The following is a 15305-nucleotide window of genomic DNA, read 5'->3' on the forward strand; positions in this document are numbered from 1 at the left end:
ATTTTTTAAAACTATGAGATTTAAAAAAAACTATTTCTACTATTCAAGTATACAGTATAACTAATATTTTCTTTTTAATATTTTTTTTCTAAACAATTGATTTTGTATAAAGATATAATATGAATAAGTAAGTTAAATAATAATAAGTATAATAGTAATAATATATATTATAATCTATAGAAAAACTAAATAAAAAAAGTTTGTGAAACTGTTCTCAATAAATTCCCATTAAATTCCCAATAAATTCTCAATAAATTCCCAATAAATTCCCAATAAATTCCCAATAAATTCCCAATATATGACCAGATAATTCTTTATAAATTCCCAATAAATAACCAATATATTCACAATATATTTACAAGAAATTCTTACATAAATTAGCTAAAAAAAAAAATATTCTCAACTTAAATTTTTTAAAACTCATAAAATATATTCTCAAATAAATTATTAACAAAATTTCCTGCAGTATAATACTGTATAATTCACGGTCACTAATATCAGACTATGTTAAATGGTATCAATTACTTTGAAATAGTGTTACAAATAGTGGTTTTACTATTAAATTAATATTTTTTTAAAAAAGAATGAATTAACAAAAAAAAAATAAAATGAAACAACATTTTCTTTAAAAAAAATAATTAAATATCTATATAAAAAATATATACGTATAATATAGTGATATCAAACAGTTATTACCTTTTTTAACTATTTCTACTATTCAAGTATACAATATAAATAATATATATTTTTAATATTTTTTTATCTAAACAATTAATTTTGTATAAACATATAATATGAATAAGTAAGTTATATAATAATAATAAGTATAACAATTTGTAAAAAAATTAAACATAAAAAGTTTGTAAACTGTTTAAAAAAATAATTTATTTTGAATACACAGAGAAATACCAGAAATATTTGAATCAATGATGTCTAACGATATGCCAAAGTTTTGGTCGCTGTTTAAGCAGATTATCGGACGAGTATTGGATAACATGTTGAGTCCGGATATTCAACAATTGAGACCACAATTGGAGAAAATGATTGACTATTTCTTTAGTCAATACAATACCGTAGACTACGGCCGGATGTATATACTAGGCTATAGGCTGTTGACTAACGGTAAGTGTAATCAACAATCGGTCGGTGCGATCATCGACAGCAATAACAAAGACGAAGACAATGAACCGGTCTATGCAATGGCAGTGGCGGTTGAATTGGTAACAATGAGTTTGTTTTTGTTGGACGATATTATGGACAAATCGACACAAAAATTTGGTAAACCCTGTTGGTATACATTGGTATAAAACAATACATAATTTATATAATATGCATTACTACTGTTGATAAGAAAAAAGTAAAAACTAAATATTAAAAAAATTATTTTGATTTTTAGCCATCGGTGGGAATGTCAGCTATAAATGATAGCACAATAATGTTGGCAATTGTGGACAAAATAGTAGAAATCTATTACAAAAATCATTGTAATTATGTCCAAATCGTACATTGTATACATGAGGTTAGTTTTATATAAATAGATTATATATTATATGTATAGATATTACACACTTATCTAATCTACAGTACTTAGTCAACCATTTATGATAATACACATAATACACTTATATAATTTTATTTCTCATTATTAAAACAAATTAGTTTAATTTATCTACTTTTGCCTACTTATTTGCCTACATTTATTGATAATAATAAAAACCAGTTAAGAATGCTAGAAAGCATTTTCAGAAAAAAAACTTGAATAACATTGAAAACCATTAGTTATAGCGGCTATATAATATATAAAAATTTAAAAAATGGTCAAATATACATTATATAAATATTGTCATGTAGAGTATCAATTGACTCGATATGACAAAATAAACAACTATAGTCATGTAGGGTATCAATTGACTAGGTATAACAAAATAAATTCAACTATAGTCATGTAGGGTATCAATTGACTAGGTATAACAAAATAAATTCAACTATAGTCATGTAGGGTATCAATTGACTAGGTATAACAAAATAAATTCAACTATAGTCATGTAGGGTATCAATTGACTAGGTATAACAAAATAAATTCAACTTTTGTCATGTGGGGTATCAAATAACTCGGTTTGACAAAATAAACAACTATAGTCATGTAGGGTATCAAATGATTTAGTATAACAAAATAATCATTTATAATTATACTTTTGCCGCTTATACTTATTCTTAATGTTCCCGTAGATATCAAAATTTTAATGCATATTTTTTTATTTTTGTTTTTGATTCTTTATTCAAATCTATAATTAAAAAAATTCTAAAATTTTTTTATACTTTTGCCGCCATTTTAAAAAAATATGCTGAAATATTATATCATATTTTTGATGCTCTTTACAATTCTAAACGTTAAAATTTTTACCTAATTTTTGTTACTTTGGCCGCCATTTTCTTTATGATCCCGAAGAGATATCAAAATTTTAATGCATATTTCTTATGCTTGTTTTTGATGCTTTATTCAAATCTATACTTTAAAAAAATTTCTTAAATTTTTTTTTACTTTGGCAGCCATTTTGTCCATGTTCCCGAAGAGATATCAAAATTTTAATGCATATTTCTTATGCTTGTTTTTGATGCTTTATTCAAATCTATACTTTAAAAAAATTTCTTAATTTTTTTTTTACTTTGGCAGCCATTTTGTCCATGTTCCCGAAGAAATATCAAAATTTTAATGCAACCTTTCAATACATTATTAGTAGTCCTCTAACCGAATCTGAAGTCAGAATTTCAAAATTCGCAAAAAAATTGCTACACACACACACACACAAAAAGCTCGGATAGATTTCAGAAAACAAAACTTTTCAAGTTTTTTTTGAAAATATAATAAAACAATTATTATTATTAATTTTTTCAGTTTATTGAGAAGATATCCATAGGACAGGCACTGGATATGACAAACAGTGTTATTACTAACAAATCAATTAAAATAACTGATTATAATATGGATTTATACAATAAAATTAACAAGTACAAAAACTCTTTTTCAGGGTTTGTCTATCAATTTAAATTAGGTAATTATTTTTGTTTACAAAATAATATATATTAATATAAATCTAATAGTTTCTGAAACTCATACGATATAATTAATTTTTAAAAAATTGTGAATAAATTTGTTTAACATTTTTTTTGTTAAACACAAAATTTGATTAGCAATGATCATAACAGATAGTAAATTGGATAATAACGAGTCGGACATTGTTGAAGAGTTTCTAATACAAACTGGTATATTGTGCGGCGCTATGAATGACTATCAGGACTATTATGAAGAGTCAACCGGAACCGATATACAGGAAGGCAAATGCACCTGGTTGTTTGTTAGGGCATTGCAATTGGCTAATGATAGACAACGTACGGAACTGTTGGCCAACTATGGACACAACGACACCGATCGTATCGAAATCATTAGACAACTGTACTCTGAGTTAGACATACCGGCAGAGATGTTAGTGTTTGCCGACTCTGTGTTCACTGGTTTTAGACAACTGGCCACCGGTTTAGGTAACAAACGTATTGTCGATATTGTCGATAACTTTGCCAACGCGGCCAAAGAGTATGGCAAAAATGTTTGTCATTTATTTCAATAGTTACATACAGTTTATATAATTAGTTTATTATATATATATATTTATATATATTTTATCAGTGTTTTAATATATTGTTTTCTAAATTTTAGTTTATCAATTTATAATAAATACATTTAATACAAATTATTTTTTACATTTATTTTCTAAATTAAAAATTTTATATTATATTTAAATAATTTAATAAAAAAATGTTTTTTTAATTTCATTTTTATTAATATTTTATTATAAATTAAATAAAGTAATAAAATATTAAATAGTAATAATAATAAAATAATATAGAGATTAAATGATTATTTAAATACTAACATTAAAAAAACTAATATATAATAATATATTTACAATTTAATGATTTTTTTTAACTTCACGTATTCACTAACATATTGCTGTTTTATTTTATAATTCTATAGTTAATTAATTTGATTAGAATATTAAATAAAATAATTAACAAAGTTAGCTTCTAATATAATATAATAATTTTTTTTAGTAAAAAACACTAAATTTTAGGAGGGAGGGGGGGGTCATTTCTCCTCGTTTTTAAGCGTCAATTTTTCCCATTTGGTCTAAAAGTCTGGGGGAGTAAAATCCCAAAATCTCGATCTTAGGGGGCTATTTTGGCCTTACCATCCCTACCCCCTTACTTAACCCTGATATATATATATTTAAAATATAAATATTTTATATATTGCTGCACAGTGCATACTTACAGTAGTTTATAAAATATATAAGTAGTCTGTCTGTCTGTCTGTCTGTCTGTCTGTCTGTCTGTCTGTCTGTCTGTCTGTCGGTCTGTCTGTCTGTCGGTCTGTCGGTCTGTCGGTCTGTCGGTCTGTCGGTCTGTCGGTCTGTCGGTCTGTCGGTCTGTCGGTCTGTCGGTCTGTCGGTCTGTCGGTCTGTCGGTCTGTCGGTCTGTCGGTCTGTCGGTCTGTCGGTCTGTCGGTCTGTCGGTCTGTCGGTCTGTCGGTCTGTCGGTCTGTCGGTCTGTCGGTCTGTCGGTCTGTCGGTCTGTCGGTCTGTCGGTCTGTCGGTCTGTCGGTCTGTCGGTCTGTCGGTCTGTCGGTCTGTCGGTCTGTCGGTCTGTCGGTCTGTCGGTCTGTCGGTCTGTCGGTCTGTCGGTCTGTCGGTCTGTCGGTCTGTCGGTCTGTCGGTCTGTCGGTCTGTCGGTCTGTCGGTCTGTCGGTCTGTCGGTCTGTCGGTCTGTCGGTCTGTCGGTCTGTCGGTCTGTCGGTCTGTCGGTCTGTCGGTCTGTCGGTCTGTCGGTCTGTCGGTCTGTCGGTCTGTCGGTCTGTCGGTCTGTCGGTCTGTCGGTCTGTCGGTCTGTCGGTCTGTCGGTCTGTCGGTCTGTCGGTCTGTCGGTCTGTCGGTCTGTCGGTCTGTCGGTCTGTCGGTCTGTCAATTAATAATATATTATAACATTTTTACCGGTATTTTAAAATTTAAAAAACTATTAGTATATAAACATAATTAACGTACAAAAAAAAGGTATTAAAACTCAAAATAAGTTTTTATTTTCAAACAATATTAGGAATAACTAATGTATTTATTTTTTTTAAAACTCATTTGAAAACAATATAAAACAAAACGTTTTTTGTTGTTATAGTTGTTTGTGTTTACAAAAACATTGTCTGCTATTTGAATATATCATTGAAATACAAACAAACAATTGATTGATTGCATTGACTATTGAATAGTTTTAATAAGTTTTTTTTAAAAATAATAATTAATTGTTGTATGAATTACAACAACTTATTGATTGATTAATTGATTGATTAATTTGTTGTCATTATCAATGAAGACATTATTTTTTTAAGAAGATATCTTAAGACAAGATATCAGTTTTATTGACACAAAAAAAACAATAAGAGATTAAAGTATTGATTGAAATAATAATAATAATAATAATAATCAAAGTTTTAATTTTGTTTTTATAAAAACACAAAACAATTATTACTATAATATTAACTGTAAGTTATTTTTATTGATTAAACATTTATTTTATATTTTATAGTTTTTTTTCAACAAAAAAATTAGTTAAATGAAGATATTTGAAGACTAATGACAACAACAATGACAACAAAGAAGAACTCGTTTGATCGCTTCGGCGATGATTTGGCGGAACTATTGCTTCAATATCTGCCAATTGATAACAAATGGAGACTACAATCGGTGTCCAAACAGTGGTCGGCATTGATATTCAACAGACAAACCAGTATTACATTAGACACAGATCTGTGTATTTCAATTGGTTTACAATTATTGAGTGATAGATATCAAAGAGTTAAGTTGTTTGCGGCGATCATCGAAAAGTGTCCAAACATTGAACGAGTTGTCATTAGTGATAATATCGGTATTTTTGGTCAACTCGTTAGTCTATTGGCGATACACTGTCCGCATATCAAACACATTGATATCTATTATAGTAATGATCGCAACAATTGGCGACTCTTTGAACCGGCTTTTGATCGCTTTTTGGTCAAATTTGGCCAACAATTGCAAACACTTGAACTGATGACACATATCGCTAACCATCGATTGGTGGTCAACAAAGTTAAGGATTATTTGCCGCAACTGAAGAAATTGGTTCTCAAAGACAATAGCATAAGTTTAATAGTTTTTTCACACTTTATTGCTGCTGAAGACAACTGTCTTTTGCCTACAACTATACAGTCGCTATCGTTTAGTTTGACCGACAACTATAGGTCACAATTTCGGCGATTTGCCGCTAATTATGGCCACCGTTTGATAGAACTCGATATTAACGTTCATTTTGATAGCGATATAGATGTCAAGTCATTTGTCCGGTCATTGTCGCAGATATCACAACTAAGACGACTCCGACTAACTGTTTCCGACAGTTTAAGTACTAAATTAATTAGTGAACTAATTGATCAGCAATTTTGTCGCCAATGTCCACAACTTAGTCGACTGAGTCTTGTTTTTAGTGGTAATTCAATAACAGATACACTATTTAATCAATTAATGGACACATTAGGCAAAAATCTCAAACAATTGAAACAACTGGACATCGATTGTGAAGTTTGTTATAATAATGATTCTGATATTTCTGCCGACAATAATAATAATAATGCGAAACTAACGAGTGATTCACTGAAACATATGAAACAATTGACACATTTGATACTGTCATTGGGTGGAGAAGTTTGCGGCGACCAGTTTTTCCACGATATTTACCGCCATTTACCGAGACTACAGTTGATTCATATCGATGAACCTATTATTACCCGCCGATCACTGCAATCACTGACCCGATTGCGTCGCTTACAAACAGTGCATTTAATCGGATGTCTTAACCCAGTTATTGCCGATCACTATATTATTGATGATCTGATTTCTGGCCATCCAATGGTCACTAATGTTAACATATCGTTTGCCAATACTTTTGATAAGTTTATTTATCGGTCTAATAATGATTTATCTAAAGTTACATTTTACTAAAAAACACTTATCAAATGTTATATAACAATAGTATTGATTAAGTACTTGTTTTTTATTAGTTTTAAATATTTAATAATATTAGATATTATTTTGTTGTTGTTGTAAATATACATTATTTAAATTTTTGTTGAAAAAATATAACTACCGGTACGATAATTTTTTTTAGTTATTTAATATTATTATTATAATCACTCAAAGAGTAGAATATTGTTATTTATATTTGATTTATTTATTTTTTAGTTTTTTTTAAATTTATTTTTATATATATTTATTTAGTTTTTTTTAGTTATTCTCAGATCAAATTTTTTAATTAATATATTTTTTGTGTTTATTAACTACAGTAGTATAGCTATTACGTTATCTATTATAAATGAATAGTAGATATATGTGAATGTATTTAATAAACATTTTTATTTATTAAAAAAATGAATATAAAATATTAGTTAATTAAAACAAAACAAACAAAAAATAATAAGGTATTAATCATAACGTTTGACAAAACCGACTACCGGTTCACGTTTAGGAGCGACTGATAATTGAAATTCATAGTCAAGTGTTGTGTCCGTGTTTTTTGTTGCTTTGATTTCATATTTTTGTATTAATAAAATAGTATAGAAAAACAATTGCATTAATGCCGACACCTCACCCGGACACGTCCTTTTGCCTATTATTCAAAAAAAAAATATGAAATATAATGTAATGTAATAGAAAATATTGTAATAATTAATATTATAATATTTTCACTAATCAATTATATACACATAGTATCAATATATACTGTATATATAGTATGTTTAGTAAATATGTTAATAAGGATATTATTGATACAGTATTTTAATAGTTTATACCAAATGAAAACGGTATCAGATATTCGGGTTTTACAAATTTGGTTTCGCCGTCTATGAGAAATCTTTCGGGTCGAAAGCGGTTCGGTTCGTCCCATAGGTTCGGGTCGTTGCTAACTGACCAAAAGTTTATCAATATATGTGTACCTTTTGGTACAAATTGTCCACCAATTATAGTGTCAGCAGTTGCCCTGTGATTATATATATAGATACAAATACAGTATATAAATATATATTTAACGTAATATATATATATATATATACAGATAATGCCAATAAATTTTAAATTTGAGTAATATCGTGTACAGTTAACTTTACGCTAAGCAAGGTAATTTATTATACAGTTACCCAATATTAGGAAAGTTAATAGAAAATACCTTGCTAAAGCATTGCATAATATTACTCAAATTTAAACTTTTAAGTAACATAAACTGTATATAAATATAATATATTAATTATATAATAAATTATATAAATTTATATAATACAAAATTAATTCATACATTCGTTGCAAATTCAATGGTGTAATTGATCTAAATCTCATCACTTCATAGATGAACGCCTGAACGTATGGCAACTGATTTCTTTGTTCATACATTGGTCTACCGTTTGTACCCAAAATTGAGACAATTTCTCGATAAACTTTTTGCTGAACATCCGGATATGTGGCCAACAATACCAGCGACCATTCAATCGGATTTATCATCGATAATACTTGACCACCGTATAGATCAAATATTATGCCTACTAGACTATTATCTAATGTACCAGCTTTAAATTAAATATATTGTTAGTTTTATTATTATTATTATTATTATTTTTTAATAAATTGTTAATTAAATTAAATTAGTATTTATAAAAAATTAATGGATTTTTTTCGACATACAACTAACTGAACTTTCAATTTTGATATTTTGTTTTCGAGATTCCCTGATATACGTATCCATATAATGGTTGTAATTATTATCATTTTTATTTGTATCCAATGTTTTTTCATGTGATGTAATTTCATTTCTAATTTATTTTTTTTTTAAACAATAAATAAATAAATAATAATTTATTGTAAACAATATACTGTATATATATATAATATATATATATTTGACATAAATAAAACAAACAAAATTAGTAAATCATACTTAATTATTGTACAAATATCAATATTTGCTTGTCCATTAGCTGATTTTTGTAATAAAAAGTTAAAATATTTAATCAAAAATTTGTTAACATTGGGAAACTGTCCAAAAATAGAGTTAAGAGCCAGATTAGGATTGGTAGCAAAAAAATTGTCAATTAGTTTCAACATTTCTATGTTTGTATAATCAAATCGTTGGCCTAATAGAAATTTGCTGCCAATGTTAAACAAACTCAAACCAAACAACGATCGGACAGGTATTTCAAAATCAATAGTAATTATCTTATCAATTGTATGAAACAATTGTTGAATTTCGTCGATAATTAGGTCTTCCAGTAATGGCTTTCCTTTTGATTTTATTTTTTTAAACCAAAGACTTAGAAATTTTTTCTGATCTCTATATTCTTGTCCATTCATTGAACTGATTCCTATTAATTGCCATTTTTAAAATATATAAATTATTTAATTATAAATATATAAATTATTTAATTATAAATATATAAATTATTTAATTATAAATATATATAAATTATTTAATTATAAATATATAAATTATTTAATTATAAATATATAAATTATTTAATTATAAATATATAAATTATTTAATTATAAATATATAAATTATTTAATTATAAATATATATAAATTATTTAATTATATATAGTTTTGTGTTTTCAACAATTTAATATATTTATATATATATTTAAATATTGAATCATATAACATTTAATTTAAAATAAATTTATTACAAAAAAATTGGGTATATAAAAATTATATGTACTGAATAATATACACTACGTGTATATATATATACTGTATGTTATTATTTTAAATATTTATTATTTATGCCTAAAACTATATATAATAATAATGATTACTATACAACCAAATTCACTGAATCAGTAATAGTTTATGTGTTTTTCTAGTTTTTTGATTTTAATATAAATTATTAAATAATTTGATTATAATTAAGTTTAATTGTATTTTATAGTTTTGTCATTGAGTTTATATAAAATTTTATATATGTCATCATATAAATATTAATCGTAAAATTACTATTTTTAAAAATGGCTCACATTTATTAGCATATTGAATAACTTATTACTTACTTATATAAATATTATATATATATATTGTTTAACTGATTTAATTCAAAGAAAAATATATATATTTTAATTATAAATAACCGTGATTTTGCACATCTATCTAAAACAATAAATTTGTAATAAAAATTATATTGTTTTATTTTCAAAAAGATAAATAAAATTAATGATTTATATTATTTTTTGAAAAATCATTATATGATTATTAATTATAATTTTCTTTATTGAACAAATAAAAAATTCTAACTATATTTCTTAATAAACTCAAAACATTTTATTAAAAAATTAATATTTATATATTTTCAATAGTTTAGAAATTAATAAATAGTTTTGCATAAAAACATATAAAAAGCAATAAAAAATACACTAATTAATTACATTTAACTTAAAAGTAAAAATTAAATGTTTATAGATATTTATTACTCAAAAAATATTTGTAACCCTAAAATTCAATTTATATTAAACCAGTTAAGAATGCTAGAAAGCATTATTAGAAAAAAAACTTGACTGCATAAAATATTATGTTCGCAAATTAATTGTCATTGGGTTTTAGTCATATATTCAAATGACTCTGTATGACAAAATAAACTCAACTTTAGTCATGTAGGGTATAAATGGTTCGGTATGACAAAATAAACAACTACTTATGTATGGTATCAAATGATTTACTATAACAAAATAAACAACTATAATCATACTTTTGCCGCCATTTTTTGAAAATTAATAATTTTGATTTATAATCTTATTTTTGATGCTCTATACAATTATAAACATTAAAATTTTTACCTAATTTTTTTTACTTTGGCCGCCATTTTCTCTATGTTCCCGAAAAAAATATCAAAATTTTAATGCATATTTTTTATGCTTGTTTTTGATGCTTTATTCAAATCTATGCTTAATAAAAATTTTTTAATTTTTTTTTACTTTGGCCGCCATTTTGTCTATGTTCCCGAAGAGATAGATAATTTTTGATGCAACTTTTCAATACATTATTATTAGTCCTCTAACCAAATCTGAAGTCAGAATTTCAAAATTCGCAAAAAATATGCTACACACAGACACACACACACACACACACACACACACACACACACACACACACACATACACACACATACACACACATACACACACATACACACACATACACAGACATACACACACATACACAAACATACACACACATACACACACATACACACACATACACACACAGACACACACACACACACACACACACACACACACACACACACACACACAAAAAGCCATTATAGATTTCAGTAAACAAAACTTTTCAATTTTTTTTGAACATAAAATATATATTTTTTTTTAAAATTTTAGATATAAAAATTTAATATTTCCATTATTTTCCAGGAAAATAATAGGAAAATATATTAAGGAACTTAGTAGAGATCTCTACATATTATTTTACATATTAAATAATTATTTTTTTTGTGTTTAAATATAAAAACAATTAAGTTTTATTGTTTTATTGCATAATATTTATTGTAAAGATTGTTAAATTGATGTATTAATTAGTTTTTTCAGTATTTAATTAGTTTTTATTCATTTATTTTGTAAATATATACTATTTATTTATATTTAAACTCACTGAGCATTTATTTATTTTTTTGTTTAATATTAAATTTCATTTTAAAAAAAGAAAAAATATTAGGAGTCACCCTAACATTTTCGGCAGGGGGGTGGTAAGATCTAACATTTGTAATCAAAGGGGAGGGGGTAAACCGATTTAACCTACCTTTCCCTTTTACCAAACCCAGATATATATAAATATATTAGATATTATATAGATATGTTTATATATATATATATATCTAATATTATAATATTATAATGATTTAAATATAAAATTAAACAATTTTTTTAAGATAATTGTCTTACCTTTTGGAGCAACCGATGCAAATAAATTATCAACGGGTCGATCAAGAGTTGTGTCCTGCAAGAGGGCATCCTTAATAGACGGCCAATCGTTAAGTAGTACAGTTGGAGAGGAACCCATATGTATACTAATTTTAATTAAAAAAAAAATAACAATATATTCAAAATATCAATTAACTTATTTAAAATAAATCAATTACCCGATAACAGGTCCATATTTTTTGGACCAATCGGCAAATGTTTTAGGATTGGCGCCCGTAATGGAAAATACACTACCAATGAGTGGCCAATTTCTGGGACCGGGAGGAAAACGTTTTCGGTGAGCATATTGGCCATAGATTTTCATTATAACACCAAATACTAATAGAAATATTAGTGTTGTTAATGTAAAATAACTAATTGAATTTATTATTGAAAATAATAACATTTTTTCTTGTTTTGGGAAACTTTAATAATTGAAATTTAAGTAAAAAAAAATAAATCTTAGTTCAAATAAATGAAGTAAACTAGTGGTTTGAATATTAGTTTTATAATAAAATCAAAGCAAATAATTCAAAATCAAATTAATGTTTAATAAATAATTAATAAACTATGAAATCATTAAAATAATACTTTTTTTTTGTAATTTTATTACTATTTTTAGTTTAGTCATTATTAATGCATTAAAGAATATTTAATTAAATAATTAATAAATTTTACTTTATTTAGTTATTTAATGTTTAAATTATAATTCTGTATTAATTACTCTAACAGTTGAATATTTTTATTTATTATTATAGTATTAATTATTATTAAATTTATATTGTTAGTTAATTTTAGTTATATTAATATATTTAATTAAATAAAATGTTTTAATATGAATCAAATATTTTTAACAAAATAAATAATAATTAATTATATTGAAATAATATTAATTAACCCACTTTTATATTATCATAAATTGTGTTAATTTAAAAAAAAAAATAGTAATTATACAGGTTTTTAGTGTTAAAAACAATAATTAGCTGGCAGTCTAGTTATAATTATAATATAATAAGTACAGTATTAATATTTTATATTATTTATATCATTATATAAAACAATCTCTAATTAATTGTGTTGTTAATTAACCAACAGTTTTGCATTAAGACATATATATATATATATATACAGTATATATACAGGTATTAATAATAATAATTTTAAATACATTATTAGCATATTATGTGACATAAACTTTGAATACATTATATTAATACTGTAGTAACTGTACAGGTATTACAACATTACAGGTTTAATATATATTGAACACAAATAACGTACAAAATCTATTAAAACCCTATATATATATGTATATAAAATTTCTATTAGTATTAATAACACTATATATTAATAAATATTCAAAACAAAAAAATCTCATTTAAAGTATAAAATAAACGTTTTTTATTAGTGTTGTTGTAATTTGTTTTGTTTTTATTGAAATGCAATAATTGTTTGTATTATATGTTTGATTGCATTGACTATTGAATAGACGTTTTGATTGTTGTTTTGTTGTTGTGTTTAGTGATTATAATCACTGATTGATTGATTGGATCACCGATTAAGACATTATTTGATTAACAAAAAAATAATAATTTGTTGACAAAAATAGTTTTGATTAATAACTGTAAGTTATTTATTAATTATCATATAATTAAACTTAAAAATTATTTTATATATATATTTTTAAAAATAAAGTTTAGTTTCAATTAATTAAAGTTTTTTTATTAAATATAAAAAAACTAATGAAATAAAGATATTTGAAAACTGAAGACAAAAACAATGACAGAGAAGACTGACGACGACTCGTTTGATCGTTTCGGCGATGATTTGTGTCAACTATTGCTTGAATATCTGCCGATTGATGACAAACTAAGACTACAATCGATGTCCAAACAGTGGTCGGCATTGATATTCAACAGACAAACCAGTATTACATTAGACACAGATCTGTGTATTTCAATTGATTTACAAGCAATGAATGAAAGACAACGAAGAGTTAAGGTGTTTGCGGCGATCATCGAAAAGTGTCCAAACATTGAACGGGTTGTCATTAGTGACAATATCGGTATATTTGATCAAATTGTCGACTCATTGATCAAACACTGTCCGCGTCTCAAACACATTATCATCGGTTATCGTAACGATAGTAACAATTGGTTACAGTTTGGACCGGCTTTTGATAAATTATTGGTCAAATTTGGCCAACAATTGCAAACACTTGAACTGATGACACACAACGATAATCATCAACTGGTGGTCAACAAAGTTAACCAATATTTGCCGCAACTGAAGAAACTGGAGATCAAAGACAATATTATGAATTTCATTGATATTTCTGATTTATTTACAAATGAAAACAATTATTGTGTTTTACCGCAAACTTTACAGTCGCTGTCGTTTAGTTTGAATTACGACAACACAACTAACGATCAGTTTAGTCGGTTTGTAGCCGATTATGGCCACCGATTGACTAGACTTGTCATTAGTGTCGAGTTTGACTCGGAAATAGATGTCCAGTCATTTGTTCGGTCATTGTCACAGATGTCACAACTAAGACGACTTCGGCTAATTGTTGATGAGTTTAATACTAGATTTATTGGTGAACTAATTGGCCAGAAATTTTGTCGCCAATGTCCACATATTAGTCGACTACTACTATCAATATCAGATGTCAATGCAGTAACACATACAGTGTTTAATCAATTGGTGGACACATTGGGCAAAGATCTGAAACAATTGAAACGACTGACCATTTCGTGTGAAGTCAGAAGAAACAATGTTTCTGTTAGTTCTGCTGTCGATAATAATACTATTGTGGAACTAACCAGTGATTCACTGAAACATATGAAACAATTGACACATTTGACACTATCATTGGGTGAAGGAGTTTGCGGCGACCAGTTTTTCCGCGATATTGACCGCCATTTACCGCGACTTCAATTCATTTGCATCGATAGACCTAACATTACTCCGGTGTCACTGCAATCACTGTCCCGATTGTCTCACTTAACTACCGTTCAATTAGTTGATTGCCATAATCCAGTTATTGCCGACCACCAAATTATCGGTGATCTGATTTCTCGGCAACCGATGGTCACCAATGTTAACATATCGTTTGCCTATACTTCTGATAATTTTATTAGGGGTATTGATTTCAAACATGCATTTATCTAAAAATGTTATATAACTAGTATTATCATTAGTACCGGTAATGTTAAAT

The 15305-nt window shown here is 26.3% G+C and overlaps 3 protein-coding genes across 3 annotated transcripts; 2 read left to right on the forward strand and 1 right to left on the reverse strand.

The window, feature by feature from the left end:
* The first annotated feature begins 906 nt into the window (after positions 1 to 906).
* On the forward strand, positions 907 to 3630 carry LOC128963167 (uncharacterized). Its single transcript, XM_054309659.1, has 4 exons — positions 907 to 1301; positions 1397 to 1519; positions 2897 to 3053; positions 3193 to 3630. Exons 1-4 carry the CDS (start codon positions 927 to 929, stop codon positions 3624 to 3626), a joined length of 1089 nt encoding a protein of 362 aa, XP_054165634.1. The 5' UTR covers positions 907 to 926; the 3' UTR covers positions 3627 to 3630.
* Positions 3631 to 7558: 3928 nt separating this feature from the next.
* LOC128963692 (cytochrome P450 2D9-like) lies at positions 7559 to 12410 on the reverse strand. Its single transcript, XM_054310205.1, has 7 exons — positions 12265 to 12410; positions 12068 to 12192; positions 9064 to 9487; positions 8811 to 8938; positions 8428 to 8695; positions 7928 to 8115; positions 7559 to 7743 (listed from the first exon to the last, which is right to left on the reverse strand). The coding sequence occupies exons 1-7, from the start codon at positions 12408 to 12410 to the stop codon at positions 7559 to 7561; spliced, it is 1464 nt and encodes a 487-aa protein (XP_054166180.1).
* Positions 12411 to 13574: 1164 nt separating this feature from the next.
* On the forward strand, positions 13575 to 15259 carry LOC128963693 (uncharacterized). The gene is made up of 2 exons (XM_054310206.1): positions 13575 to 13709; positions 13839 to 15259. Exon 2 carries the CDS (start codon positions 13865 to 13867, stop codon positions 15257 to 15259), a length of 1395 nt encoding a protein of 464 aa, XP_054166181.1. The 5' UTR covers positions 13575 to 13709; positions 13839 to 13864.
* Positions 15260 to 15305: the final 46 nt, after the last annotated feature.

The sequence above is a fragment of the Oppia nitens genome, unplaced genomic scaffold, assembly GCF_028296485.1.
Source record: "Oppia nitens isolate AA-2021 unplaced genomic scaffold, nextdenovo-longstitch-racon4-pilon3 scaffold7_pilon_pilon_pilon, whole genome shotgun sequence".
Lineage (NCBI taxonomy): Eukaryota > Metazoa > Arthropoda > Arachnida > Sarcoptiformes > Oppiidae > Oppia > Oppia nitens.